The sequence below is a fragment of the Psammomys obesus genome, unplaced genomic scaffold, assembly GCF_907164565.1.
Source record: "Psammomys obesus unplaced genomic scaffold, mPsaObe1.curated_primary_1811, whole genome shotgun sequence".
NCBI lineage: Eukaryota > Metazoa > Chordata > Mammalia > Rodentia > Muridae > Psammomys > Psammomys obesus.
In genome coordinates this window covers 2698257-2712265 of record NW_026592509.1, presented here as the reverse complement: position 1 = coordinate 2712265, position 14009 = coordinate 2698257, and the positions used below count along the sequence as shown (strand labels likewise).

The following is a 14009-nucleotide window of genomic DNA, read 5'->3' as shown; positions in this document are numbered from 1 at the left end:
TCCAAATTAAAACAATGACCGTGCCATAATTGCACCTAATGTGATATAACTGTCTGACATACAACTGCAAACACATACATATTTCCAAATAGGTGACAATATTCCTTGAGAAACATCCTTCAAGTTTCCTCCTTAGTGTCTCAAAACATAAATATGAGAGCCCCTGATATCTCAATTGACATTACATTATATAAGAAAATTGAGGGAAAAAACCCACAGGTATTTGCTTTAAAAATATACATATATACATATATATATATATATATATATATAGATATATATATATATACACACACACACACATACATTTATATTTAAGAAAATACGACAGAAACACTCATGTCTATTATAACCCTCATTTCAGCACTGGTCATGTGGCCTTAGCTGATATTTATGGCTACCTTCCTCCTCTACCCATTCTGTATTTCCTCCATCCCAGCAAGCATCTCAACAGGTCTTTACTGTTTTGTTGCTATGATGAGACACAAGAATCAAGCCAACTTATAGAAAAAAGAAGACTTTGCTTGGGGCTTACAGATTTAGAGAGTGAGTCCATGAGCAGCAGGGCAACAGGAAGGCAGGCCTGGTGCCGGAGCGGTGGTTGGCCGCTCTCAACTCATCCACAGGCACAAAGCAGAAGCTGACGGGGAGTGGTGTGGTCTTTTGAGACCTCAAAGCCCATTCCCAGTGACATGCCTTCAACAAGGCCACACTTCCTCAAATGTGTACCACCTGGGTACCAAGTTGTTGCAGGATATTTGATCCCATTGTGAACCCTGACTCCAATATGTATGGCTATCAACGATAGGCTGAGATGTACCATACAAATCAGCAGAAACTGATACTTGCACGATATTAATTTTATGTAGTTTATTATAACCTTGACAAGTGGTGATGGGTGGCTGAGCTCACTCTTTGGGATTCCCCACAGCTGTATCTTTGGACATAAAACTCTGGTCACAAGAGTACCACGTATATAGTTCATTCTCAAGATGATCAGGATCATCTGTGAAGTCAGGCACGATGGCTATCCCTCCCAGCCTTGGGCGGCAGAGGCAGGAGAATCACAGCAAGTTCAAGGCCAGCCTGGTCTACACGGAGCTAGAGAATGTTAACCCGAGATACTGCACATAGTCTTTCATGTTTTTCAAATATTCTACTTCGGCCTATTGATTTATTCCCTCGACTGTACTGGCTGCTTTCACTGTCAGCTGCTCAATCCCATCCTGCATTATTTCCTTCTCGGCCTAGCTCTATACTTTTTATATATGTACAATAAATAATAGTAAACAATAAAAAACCACTACGACAACAGGTTCCCCCCACCTCTGGGGACTGTTAAATGTCCCACTATCACATTTATTTCAGACCCCCAGCTTTAAAGGTTGCCGATAGCTCCAATTCCCACTCCCCAGCAAACCTGCCTAGTTTTCTTTTTCTTTCTTTTTGTGTAGAGAATAAAGAAATCTTTTAAGTTCCTGGAAAAATACAGGTAAATGGTTTTTTTTTAGTAATATGCAGTATATCACAGTTTCTTAGAAATCGAGGATATACACATACGGGTGGGAAAGAAATCCCCTGACAATGTGAGATAGTCTCAGACTTTCACTGTATCACGTTCCACAAGCCTGGCCTGGCTGCGTGGAACTAACATACTGTGATGGTAGTTTCTGTATCGTTGTATCGTGCGAGTGGCTGTGACAGCTCCTGAAAGAACCTGCAAGACAATCCGAGATGAAGATCCTCAAGTTGTACCCTCACAAGTGGTAGTGCGCATGCGCCTTGCCATCCTCCAGCGGTCGCGGTGTGTGTGTGTGTGGGGGGGAGCTGAAACCCTTGATCCACAGTAAACGGAAGTGATCCGGAGGGGTCATTTCCGCTTAAATCTCCGCGCAGACCTGTTCTGTTATTGCTGTCGGGACAGCACCGAGGTTGGGTTCTGCCGCTGGGCGCCCTGGGCGGAAGTCGCAGGGCCCCGGCGTGCGGTGTGCGGAGCTCTCTGCGGTACGCTGTGAGGTCGCGGGGAGCGTGCTGTGCTGCTGAGCGCTGGGGTGAGAGTCTTGTGGGAGCGTGGTTGCTGAGGGAGGCGACGGAGCCGGCTGCCGAAAGCCTGCGTCGCGCTGCCTTCTGACCCAGCAGTGGCCTGCTGCAAGAGAAAAAGTAGATATAGATGGAAAATGAGATCATTCGTGGCTTGGGCTCAGTTTGGGAAGACCAGCCATTCTCAGTCAGCCTGTCGCTTCTCACAAAAGCCGGGGGAAGCGCGTGAGTACACTTAGCAGTGGGCACAGTCCCCAGAGCTGATTGCCGAGCCTTTGTGCAGGCGGCAAGGCTTGTAGGACAGGAGCATTTCATCGCCAGCAGGCAGTCTCCTGTAGGGAACTGGAGATGCAAAAACAAACGTCTAAAAGGCAAAGCCTAAGCCCTGGGTCCACTTTACATGATGGCTCAGGTCCTCTGCAGTGAGGTGGGGCGGTGCTGCCTCCGCTGAGGATCCTACGGTCAGTGACTGGCTTCTGAGCAGAATGATGCTGTGTCCTTACTGGGGACTGCCCTTTGGGCCTCACTGTTGAATTCGTTTTACAGGTTTCCTCTGGAAACCCGTAAATTGCCGTCTCTCGTGAACATTTCTTGGCTGACAAAGTAGTGATGATCTCTGGAACTGGGTATGCCCGTGTTTAACCCTATGGTCTCCACTTTGGAGGTTACCGGAAGTCCAGGATGTCAGTGAGCACGCCCTGTTTCCCGTGAATAGGTAGATACTGTGGACAGGAGAGAAATGCTTTGTGTGTTGGAGAGCCTGGTGTTTGTGTGCAGGGTTTCCAAGTCAGGGAAGGGACTAGGCCACTGGCTTTAAGGGAAGCGACCGGGGCGTCAGTGTGTGAATAGAGGAATATGAAAATGCCTAGAAATGAAGGGGTGGCCGTCACCATACCACACTGCGCCGCATCTCTGCTCTCAGGAAGATCCAGAAAGGTTTCTGGGTGCCGAGCACACAGAGAACCACATGGTAAAATGGGGACTGTGTGTGGTTTATTGATGATCCCTGTTCCTCCTCTTAGGGCACATTCTGGAACCGTGTCACGTCTGAAAAAGAAACGGTTATGCCGATCCTTAGGACATGGTTATCCTGTATACCATGGTTAAAAGAGAGCTGGGCATGGTGGCTCTCACCTTTAGTCCCGACACCCAGGAAGCAGAGGCAGGAGGAACTCTGTGAGTCTGAGGCCAGCCTGGTCTACATGGAAAGCTCCAGGGCAAGCTAGAGCAGCATAGAGAGACCACGTCTCAGAAAGCTGGGGGTTGGTGTAGCTTGTATATGAATGGCTTAACAAAGCTCGGAAGACGGAGCAGCCTGGGAAAGCTTGCTCGTTGGTATGTGTGTTTATATGCAGGCCCTGCGGGTCCGCAGAGCTTCCTGTCACTTCAGAATCTCAATGCCCGTGGTCCACACCTGCGCTCTCACCTGACCACAGCCAGGTTAACACCTCCTCTTCCCTCAGTTAAGAAGTACAGGAGCCGCAGCGACTCCTTCCTTAAATGTAGTCCTAACCCTGGGGTTGTTTGTGTTTGGGAATGTGTGTTGCATGTCGTATAGGCGTGTGGGTGCACCTGTCTGTAAGTGTGCATGTACTGAGGCCAGAGTTAGCTGTTGGGTGTCCTGCTCCATCATTCCCAGCCTTACCCCCTTGAGGTTGGGGCTCTCACCGAACCTGGAGCTTGGCTGATAGCTGAGGAGCAGAGCTCCTCCTCTCTGTCCCACACAGTGCTGGAGTCACAGGCACTTGTGGCCAAGCCTGCCTTTTTCAGGTTACCGGGGATTTGAACTCAGGTCCTCTTGCTGGTGCAGCAAGCTCTCTTCTTCACTGCACCATCTTTCCAGACCCCAGACTATGGTGTTTGGTTTTTGTTTTTAATTTCTTTTTCATCACTCTGGCCAATTCTAGAGCTGGGCTTTCCTGAACCTTGTCTGTTCTATCATGTCTATACTGTGACTGTCTTGGACCCTCAGAAACTCATGAGTAAGTGTTGGCTGGGACCACGAGGTCATTCCCTCTCTGGGGCTTTCTGCTGTCTCTTCAGGCCTAAGTCAGGCCATATCACCCAGGCTGTGGGATTTTCTGTCTCGCTACAGATGGCCTCTCTGCTCAGCTGCTCTTCTGGGAAAATCTAGACATTCAGCCAGCTTCCAGTGCCTGAGAAAACTGGCCAAGAGAAGAAACATACCTGATGACATGAAATTGTCCCAGAAGCCCCAGACACTGAGCCCACAGGAGCAGGACGGGACATGTGAGGTAGGCAGCAGCTGCCTGGCGTCCAGGTCTCTAAAGCTGGAGGCTAGACATGGGACGGAGCAGGACCGGGGTGTCTCGTGATGCCTTGCCAAAAATGAAAATATATAGTTTTTTGCTCTAGGGGCGGCGGGACCTGGGAGAATGGAGCCAATAAACAAGGCCGCCTCATGCAATAACCAACTTTATTCCGAGCATTAGACAATTTATACCCTGAGGGTTAAGAGGAGTCACATGAGTAAAGCCTCCAATCAGAGGCAAGACCACGTTTGTTGTTGTTGTTTTCATGGAGACATATAAACAAATAACAACAGCCGGTCAGTGAATAATCTCAAGTAAACCCACTCCCGTCCACTGCACCTGGAGGAGCACGGAAGCACGCTCCAAGAACAATTCTACGTTTTTTGAAGAAACTTGGGTCACAAGATCTTGTCTTTTTTTTTTTTCTCATAAGCACTCAGAATGCTCCTCACACATTTCCATTATTGGACCATGTTCTGACAATATATTTCGTCACTTATATGTGAAGTAACTTGTCAGAGTACTGGCTTTAGAGAAGCCTTGGAAATATTTCTTTAGCAACACTTGTCTTTGGCTAGATTTCGTTTGTAGGGTGGAGATCACTTCTTCTCTTCTGGACATCGCACACATCAGAAACTTATTTTCTCTTCACTCCCTCCCCTGTGAAAATCCTATCTTTCAAATTTGACTCTCCACTGCAGTTAAGTTTGTTTTTGTTTATTTTTGGGAGGGTGGTATAGACATGCCCAGGCGTTGTGTGGAAGTCAGGGGACAACTTGCTGGAGTCTCTTTCTCCTTCCACTTGTCTTGGAGACGGAAGTCATCGTCAGGCAGGGCAGCAGGCGTTTCTACCTGCTGAGCCATCTCCTCCATCCTGATTATCTATTTTAAAGTTTTTGCTTTGTTTTCTGGCAGACTATCTCAGTTTTACTTTCTAACCTGTCTAGTGATTGTTATTGTTCTGTTTACATGTCTGTTTGCTTGAGGCAGGGTCTAATTATGTAGCCTTCTCTGGCTGGAATGCACTGTATGGACCAGACTAGCCTCAGACTTGTAGATCTACCTGCCTCTGTCTTCAGAGTCCTGTTATTAAAGGCATACACCACACCTAACTGATACTGTAGTTTTAAAAAGGAATTTCAGGCTTTTTAAGAAAATTATAATATGCCTTTCAGTGAGTTGTCATCTGGTTTATGGATGGACCTTTTATGTCTAAGGATACTAGAGATATCTTGACATATGATTTCCCAGATTAATAAAAATGAAAATTAATTACCCAAGCTAAAATGAAACAGCACGGTTGATTTTGTACAAGGTCTCCAGCCTCTTCCTTCAACTGGTTCTCAGCCTGTTATGATACTTCACCACTCCACTGAAGCTTAGAGGAATGTTGGCTCTGGCTGTCAGGCAGCTGATTCCTGTTTGAAGTATTAGTGACAAACCAGGTCTGGCTGCGTTGGGGAAGAAGAGTCTTGACTGTACAAGCGATGGAAGGATGTTTTTTAGGAACTTTCTAACGTATTTATTTGATATATTGTTCATATAATATGAAGTGGAAATTTTCTGGAAAGGCTGATGATAAGCCACAGTAAAGAATCACGTTGCTGTGTCACGTCTGTGAGGAGGAGCTGAGCATGGGTTGTACTTTCTGTGTTAGAGTGTTACAGTGTTACACTTCGTGTTGCAGAGATTGGTGACCTTTGAGGATGTGACGGTGGACTTCAGCCAGGAGGAGTGGCGGTGCCTGGACCCTGCCCAGAGACGCCTGTACCAGGAGGTGATGCTGGAGATCTACAGCCACCTCTTGTCAGTGGGTGAGCACAGCCGGCCTGGGGATGCAGGATGGGCCTCATTGAAAAGATCTCTTTTTCTGTAGAACATAACGTGATGGGATATCAAAAGTGTGTAATGGTTTTTCCCCGTGGTCTGTCCTGATAATTCATTACTTTCGACATTCCAGGTTAATTACTCTGTGCCCAATACAAAATGTTGATTTTTGCCAATCAGCCAGCGCAAAATCATTGGATGAGTAGATATTCTTCCAATTTACAGGATATCCTATTCCCAGCCCTGGCGCCATCTTCAGGATAAAGAAAAGAAAGTCACAGATAGGAGAGGCTAAGTCCCCACATCAGCACTGTTGGTGTCAAGGTGAGTGACAATGACCCAGATGGAGGTATATGTCACTATAGGGCCATTTACCAGTCATCCTTATTCATCCCTTCCCCCAGTGGTGGGCATCAAGCTTGCCTCCTTACCCACCCTCTACAGCTAGTGCCACAGTGCAGTGTGAATATGGGCGAGGAGTGAGAATAAGCAGTTAACAATATCTCCGTTGAATGATTAACCGTATTTCCCGTAAGGTCTACATACAGATTCGTGTTTGTACGCCTTGTTTGTCTCCTCTGGCTGGGCATTACTAAACTGGCAACAGAAAGAAAGCAGGTGAAGGAAACTTAGTGGTGGTTGAGGATACGGATAAATGTGTTGTTAGGGAGGAAGTTGGTTTTGTTGTTCTTGTGTTCATGTTAGCCACGGTTAGGGCTGGGGATGTGTATCTCAATGCTAGATTGCCAGCCTGGTGTGCACAGGGCCTTGAGTTCAGTCCCCGTGTGGTGGAAATATAGACAGACAGATGTGCCAGCACTGATGAGATACATTAATGAGCTACAAAGTTTGTAGCATAGTTGCTGATAGTTTAATTGGACATTTTTTTAAGTTAATTTTCTTGTAATAGCTGTCATGCTTTTTTCTCTCCTGGTCCTTTCCCCAGTGACCTCCTCCAGCCCTCTCTTGCTGGTCCGTTTCCTTGCCACAGATTGTCTCTCTTCTGCCTGCATGGCATATATGTTCCACTCGCTGCTTGTTCTTCTTCCTCCTCCTCCTCTTCTTCCTCCCTTAAGAGCCCTTCTCCTTTCACAGACCTTTTTCTACTTTTACTATACACACAACATATGCACTCCCATACACACACGTGTATATGTATTTATGTCTATATACATGCACATATAGAAATTAAAATCTGGAGTTCACATTTAAGAAAGAAGGTGCTAATGTGTCTTTGGGTCTCAATTCACCTAACATAATGATCTCAAGTTCCATCCATTTTGCTATGGTTGTCGTGATTTTATTTTTCTTCATGGCTAATTAAGATCCCATTAGGTATATGTTCTATATTTCCTTAATGCTGTCATCCGTTGAGAGACATCTGGTTCCATTTCATAGTGCAGCAGTAAATATGGCTGTTCGAGTATTGTCTGCGTATGTCATACAGTTTTTCAGGCATATAGGGGAGGTGAGTCTGGCTGGGTCATATGATGGTTCTATTTTTAGTTCTTTGAGGACCTTCCACCCGTCTATACCAGTTTACATGCTCTGGAGCGGTGGACAGAGCTGCACTTTTCTTGTTAGCATTGTTGTCTGTGTCTTTTAATAGCCATTCTGACTGGGGTGAGCTGGAATATGAAAGTTTTAAATGGTATTTCCCTAGTGATTAAAACCGTTGAACACTTTTTCAAATACTTATTGAACATTTGCATCTGATTTGAGAAGTATCCAGTAAATATATTAGCTATTTCTTGATTGGAGAATTTGGTTTTTGATTCTTTTATAGTTCTACATATAGCCTATAAATTGATCTGTAATTAGAACTATTCTTTCTGGCTTTCAACAGATGAATACTTTAAGAAAATGTAGAACATCCACCTAATGGGATTTTAGTTAGCCATGGAGAAAAACGACGTGGATCTAATTTCATTTTTTATGCATTTGTTAAAGATGCTTCTTAATATGTTCTTGGATATGTTTTGAAAATTTTTTTATGACATTTTGTGTCCATTTTCATCAAGGAAATTATTCTGTAGTTTCCTTTTGTTATTCTGTTGCATCCTTATCCAGTTTTGGCATTAGATACCAATACTGGCCTCATACAGTATGTCTTTCATGTTTATGTTTCTTCCTTTCCTATTTTAAGGAAGAGTTTAAGACGTATTGATGTTACCTGTTCCTTAAAGATTTAGGAAGATTTCACAATGAATATGGTCTTGGGCTTTTCTCTGTATGGAGATGCTGTGTTACTGCTTCTTATGAATCTACTTTGTTTTTATTGTCTTGATTTAATTTCCTTGGGTTTTGTTGTTTTGTTTTGTTTTGTTTTGAAGAAATGATCTCACTATATATCTCTGTCTGTCCTGGAACTCACTCTGTAGACAAGGCTGGCCTTGAACTCAAGAGATCCGCCTGTCTCTGCCTCTCAAATGCTGGGATTAAAGGCATGCACCACTACACCTAGCATGATTTTAATTTTCATAGGGCATATGTGACTTAAAATTTTAACCACTTATTCTAAAATTTCCCATTTCTTTTCAATCTAGGATGTCGAAGTATTCACTCCCCAGTAAACTGCTGTATCTCATTGGAATCAGTTGGAATAGCCTCTGTTTGTTTTTAATTTTATTAATTTTAGTCTTTAGTTTTTCAATTTCTCTCTCTTTTTTAAATGGGTATGGTTGTTTTTCCTGTATGTGTGCCGTGTTTGTGCAGAGCCCACAGAAGCCAGAAGAGGGCATCTGATCCCCTATTACCCGTTAGAAACGCCTGTGAGCTGCCATTTGAGTGCTGGAAACTGAACTTGAGAAGAGCAGTCAGTGAGTGCTCTTTACAGCTATCTTCTGAGTCCCAGTCTCATCTATCAGTTTGTTTCCTTCTGTGTATTGTTTTGTTAGTTCTCTTTTCATTAATTGCTGCCTTGATTTTTTTTTTTTTCTGTCTACTCCTTTGGATTTTGCCTTTTTTCTTCATTTTCTGAGACCTTTAGTTCCATCATTAGGTTGAACTCTCTGATTTCTCTAATGTAAATATCTCAGATATCAGTTTTCTTGTAGAAGTGTCCTAGCTGTATCCAAAAATCAAAGTGAGTTAGCATTCATCTTCTCTTCTTCTAGAACTATTTTAATTTCCTCCCTTATTTCTTTGTGACTCACTGTCCATGAATCTGTGTAGTTTCTGTGGCTTCTCCTCTTGTTGGGTTTTGGTTTTATTCTGTTATGATCTTTTAAGACACAGAGAATTGTTTCAGCTTTTTTTGTATTGTTCAGATTTGCCTTGTAATCTAGCATAGGGTCTGTTTTTTTTTAGAAACTTTCATGGGCTGCTGAGAAGTATTTTATTCCATTTCTGTTGGAGGGAATATTCTGTAGGTATCCCTTAGATATGTTTGATCAGTGTTGTAGATTTTTCTCATTTAGATTTATCTTTGTGTGCATGTGTTGTATCTGTGTAAATAGATGTCACGTGGGGTTGGGGGTAGTGTTCCATAGAGGCCAGAGAAGGTGTTGGGTCTTCTGCAGCTGGAGTTAACAGGTGCCTGATGTAGGTGCTGGAAACTAAACTCCAGGCCTCTGCAAAAGCTTCACATGCTTTTAACCACTCATATATAGTGAGGCGTCAGAAAAGTAAGGAACGACAGTGTAAACTGTTGTTAAAAGAGAAAGAAAGAAAGAAAATTGTGCTGGTCTCAAGGATAGAGTGCTTTACTAGACTGAGTAAATTTTCATCTCTCACACCATATATTAATAGAATTACATAAGTATAAGAATATTTAACTAGATGAAAAATAGGCAAAAGGCATAGGTATGTTTTTCTCTGAAATTAATGAAGTCCTCTGCTCCAGTGTTCTCTTTTCTCTTGCAACACTTGGCTGTCCACGGAGGCTACCTGTTAACCGCCTTATCACTGTCTTCTCCTACATATTTTTTACCCCATGAACCATGTCTCCTACATAAATAATGCTTTGTCCAAAAAGTTTTCCCCACAGATTACTGAAGCCATCTTTACCACTGATCTAAGTATTCATATTAGTATTTGTTCATCTGTAAAACAGGGAGAGTAGTTACAAATGTTTTATGAGATGGCTTGGGGGATAAAACGAATTCTTTTTCATCATAAAGAAAGTTGCTTGGCAGTGAGTACTCAACAGCTGATGTTTGGCCTATCATAAGGGATGCGGTAATGTTCTACTCATTGTAGTAAGTAACTCCTAGATTTTGGTGTGTGTGTGCTCACTGTTTATTAACTCTTACTGCTTCTTCACCCATCATGTATATTCTTCCATTTCTTTTCTTCTTCCAGAAGTGGAATCAGAATTTTATACCCCTCAACAGAAAGTTGCTGAGAATGCAGCATTTCAAACTAGTAAGGCAAGTGCAATCACAAGACACGGTTTGTGGTGCGCTGTTTTAAAGGAATTGTGGCAAGTTCCTGACCCTACAAAAAGAGACCAGCCAAATCAGATCCCACCCCGGAGCCCTGGTGCCCTTCCCAACAAGAAAACACAGAGCACAGACAGAGACTCTGAATGTAAAGAGCCTGGGCAAAACACTCCGTTGGTGTCCAGCCTTACTTCTACACAGACGGGTGAAGCAGGTGGTGACGATCAAAGCAACGTCACAAAACAGCTTAATGGTGTCGCTACAACTGGTCAGCTCTTCACACAAGACTCTGCCGATGCCCGCTGTGTAACTCCTCACGAAGGGCAGAAATCATGCAAAGGTAACCAGGGCAGAAAAGTTCCCATCCATAAACAACCACTTCCACAGCAAGAAGTCTGTTCTCAAGAGAAGCCAGATGATCGCACTGAGTGTGGAAAGGTCTGCTGTGACATGCCCACTTTGTGTGAACAGCGGGCAGCTGACACCGGAGGGAGCCCTTTCATCTGCCGTAAGTGTGGGAAGGCCTTCCTCCGGAAGTCAGAGCTGAGCTCCCATCAAGAAACTCACACGGAGAAAGCTTATGAGTGTCCAGACTGTGGGAAATGCTTCAGTCGCACGTCCAACCTGCAGGTCCATCATCGAATCCACACCGGAGAGAAGCCTTACGAGTGCCGTGAGTGTGGGAAGGCCTTCAACAATACCTCCCAGCTGAAGGTGCATTCTCGAACACATACGGGGGAGAGACCGTACGTGTGCCCTGTGTGTGGGAAAGCCTTCAAGCAGAAGTCAATCCTCAGCACACACGAGACGATTCACACGGGGGAGAAGCCTTACCAGTGCACCGTTTGTGGGAAGTTCTTCAGCTGCATGTCCCGACTGAAAGTGCATTACCAGATTCACGTGAAGGAGAAGCCTTACGAGTGCGGTGACTGTGGGAAAGCCTTCAAGCGGAAGTCAAGCCTCACCGTTCACCAGAAAATCCATGTTAGACGAGGGCACCAGGTGTGCAGTGAGTGTGGCAAAGAGTTCAGCCAGAGGTCAGAACTCGGCGCACACCAGAGACTTCACCTGGCGAAGGATTCGCACAAGTGCAGCGACTGTGGGAGGTCGTTCGCGTATGCCTCCCAGCTGAAGATGCATCGTCGCGTCCACACGGGGGAGAAGCCTTACAAGTGCCGGGAGTGTGGGAAATCATTCACTTACTCGTTCACACTGAACGTGCACCGCCGGATTCACAAAGTGGAGAAGCCTCACCAGTGCAGCGTCTGTGGGAAAGCCTTGGCTTCTAAGTACCAGCTCGAAGAGCACGAGCGAATCCACACGGGAGAGAAACCTTACGTGTGCACTGGGTGCGGGAGAGGGTTTCACGGTCGCTCAGGCTTCCTGAGACACCAGATAACTCACACCAGGGACAAGCCTTTCGCCTGTCCCAAATGCGGCAAGGCCTTCTTCCAGCGCTCACAGCTGACGTCTCATCAGCAAACCCACACGGGGGAGAGGCCTCATCAGTGCCGGTACTGTGGGAAATCTTTCAGCCACACATCCCAGCTGACAGTCCACCACCGGATTCACACGGGGGAGAGGCCGTACAAGTGCAGCCACTGTGGGAAGGCCTTCAGCAACTCCTCCCAGCTGAAGGAGCACCTCCGGATTCACACCGGGGAGACACCGTACGCCTGTTCTGAATGTGGGAAGGCCTTCAGTCGGAGATCATCCCTCAATCTACACACAAAAATCCATACTGGGGAAAAACACCATCTCTGTGGTGAGTGTGGGAAAGCCTTCAGTCAGAAGTCGGTACTTCGAACACACCAGAGAACACACACAGGGGAAAAGCCTTACAAATGCAGTGAGTGTGGGAAAGCCTTGGCTTCAAAGGGCCAACTCCGAGATCATGAGCGAATCCACACAGGCGAGAAACCCTATGTGTGCGCTGAGTGTGGCAAGGGTTTCTTCGGCAGGTCATCTTTGCATAGACACCAGGTAACTCACACTAAGGAGAGACCTTTTGTCTGTCAAAAATGTGGGAAAAGCTTCATCCAGAAGTCAGCACTGACATCTCATCAGCAAATTCATACAGGCCAGAAACCGTACGTGTGCCCTGAATGTGGGAAGGGCTTCTACAATAAATCGTCTTTGCCTAGACATCAGATGACTCACAGTAGGGGGAGGTCTTTCGTCTGCCAAAAGTGTGGGAAGGCGTTCCTTCAGAAGTCTGTGTTGAAATGCCATCAGCGGACTCACGCTTGCAAGAAGCTGTAGGAATGCCACAGGAAATTGTTCCATAATGCACGCCGTTGACTAAGGTCCATCATCCTTCTCACATAGAAGTGCGGAGAAGACTGGAAGCCATCTGTTAGCTAGATGAGCAGCCCTGCATTCATACTGGGGAAAGGTCCTCGTGTGCTCTGAATGTCCGAAGGCCTCCAACAGAACGATCAGAATAAATGCCAAGCAATTTATGCCAGAGACAGTTCCTTTAGGTTCAGTTCCAAGAAGTGAGTTCATAGTCGGCAAACATATTCCTAGCTGAAGTTTAATCCTTAAATTACTTGAAGAGAACTTACTGTACATTATAGCTCTGTACTTTAGAGGTCTAGATGTACACTGCTTGTTTATAAACATATTATTTGTAGGAGACATTTCTAGTAAGATTATGGATTTTATCCTAGGAGGAAACCCTAAAGCAATGGGCTAAGAAAAGTTACTGTATAGAAAATGACAGAAGACACATTGTTACCAGACTGTAGGAAAGTTTTTGGAATTTTCTATCAACAGTATTACTATTTATTGTGGGATAATAATATTTTTATAATGCAAAAAAAGGAAATGATAAAGACAGTGACCTCTGTCAAGAGTGTGTTTAATGTGTATGTACGGTTGCACATTTATTTGTTCATAAGGTATCAGTGCTTACATATGTGTTGCCGCAGACCAGTGGAATTCAACACAGAATTCATTGCCTAACAGGAGTTTCTTTTTAGGACTGTAATGTGTGTTGACAGTCTGTCCCCTATCACATCATCTTGGGGCTGTATTCTTAATAATCATTAACCTTTTCATCATATAAAAGCTTTGAGAGAAATCCGTAAGTGAAATTCTACAGCATTCACTGCTCTTTGAATGGTAACTTTTCTCTTTCATGATTAGTACATCTAACCTTTACTCCACATAGACAGAGGCAACCATTCATTATAGAATATTGTAGACTTTTCCGTAGTTTTATACAGGCTTCTAAGGCACGTAAGAAGACAGTAAAAAGTGTAGTGCAGTGTGTGTGTGTGCCTGTCTGTCTGTCTGTCTGTCTGTGAGTACATGCATGCATGCCATGATACATGTGTGAAAGTCAGAGAACAATCTGTGGGAGTTGATTCTTTGATAACCACATGTGGTCCCAGGGATGGAGCTCAGGTAAGCATGGCAACATGTCATTGACACAGGGGATAAGGAAGTGAGCAAGACATACAGTCTAATTCGTTTAACGTGT

At 44.7% G+C, this 14009-nt stretch overlaps 1 protein-coding gene across 3 annotated transcripts; it reads left to right on the top strand.

Annotated features, from left to right (window-relative positions):
* The first annotated feature begins 1880 nt into the window (after positions 1-1880).
* On the top strand, positions 1881-13395 carry LOC129681637 (oocyte zinc finger protein XlCOF6-like). Of its 3 annotated transcripts, none has more exons than XM_055613672.1 (5): positions 1881-2004; positions 4136-4295; positions 6001-6127; positions 6366-6464; positions 10443-13395. In XM_055613672.1, exons 2-5 carry the CDS (start codon positions 4236-4238, stop codon positions 12782-12784), a joined length of 2628 nt encoding a protein of 875 aa, XP_055469647.1. In that variant the 5' UTR covers positions 1881-2004; positions 4136-4235; the 3' UTR covers positions 12785-13395. The 3 variants fall into 3 exon arrangements, with proteins under 3 accessions (XP_055469647.1, XP_055469646.1, XP_055469645.1); XM_055613671.1 differs by having other exon boundaries at positions 1881-2051; XM_055613670.1 differs by lacking the exon at positions 1881-2004 and adding an exon at positions 2161-2265.
* The last annotated feature ends 614 nt before the right edge of the window (positions 13396-14009 follow it).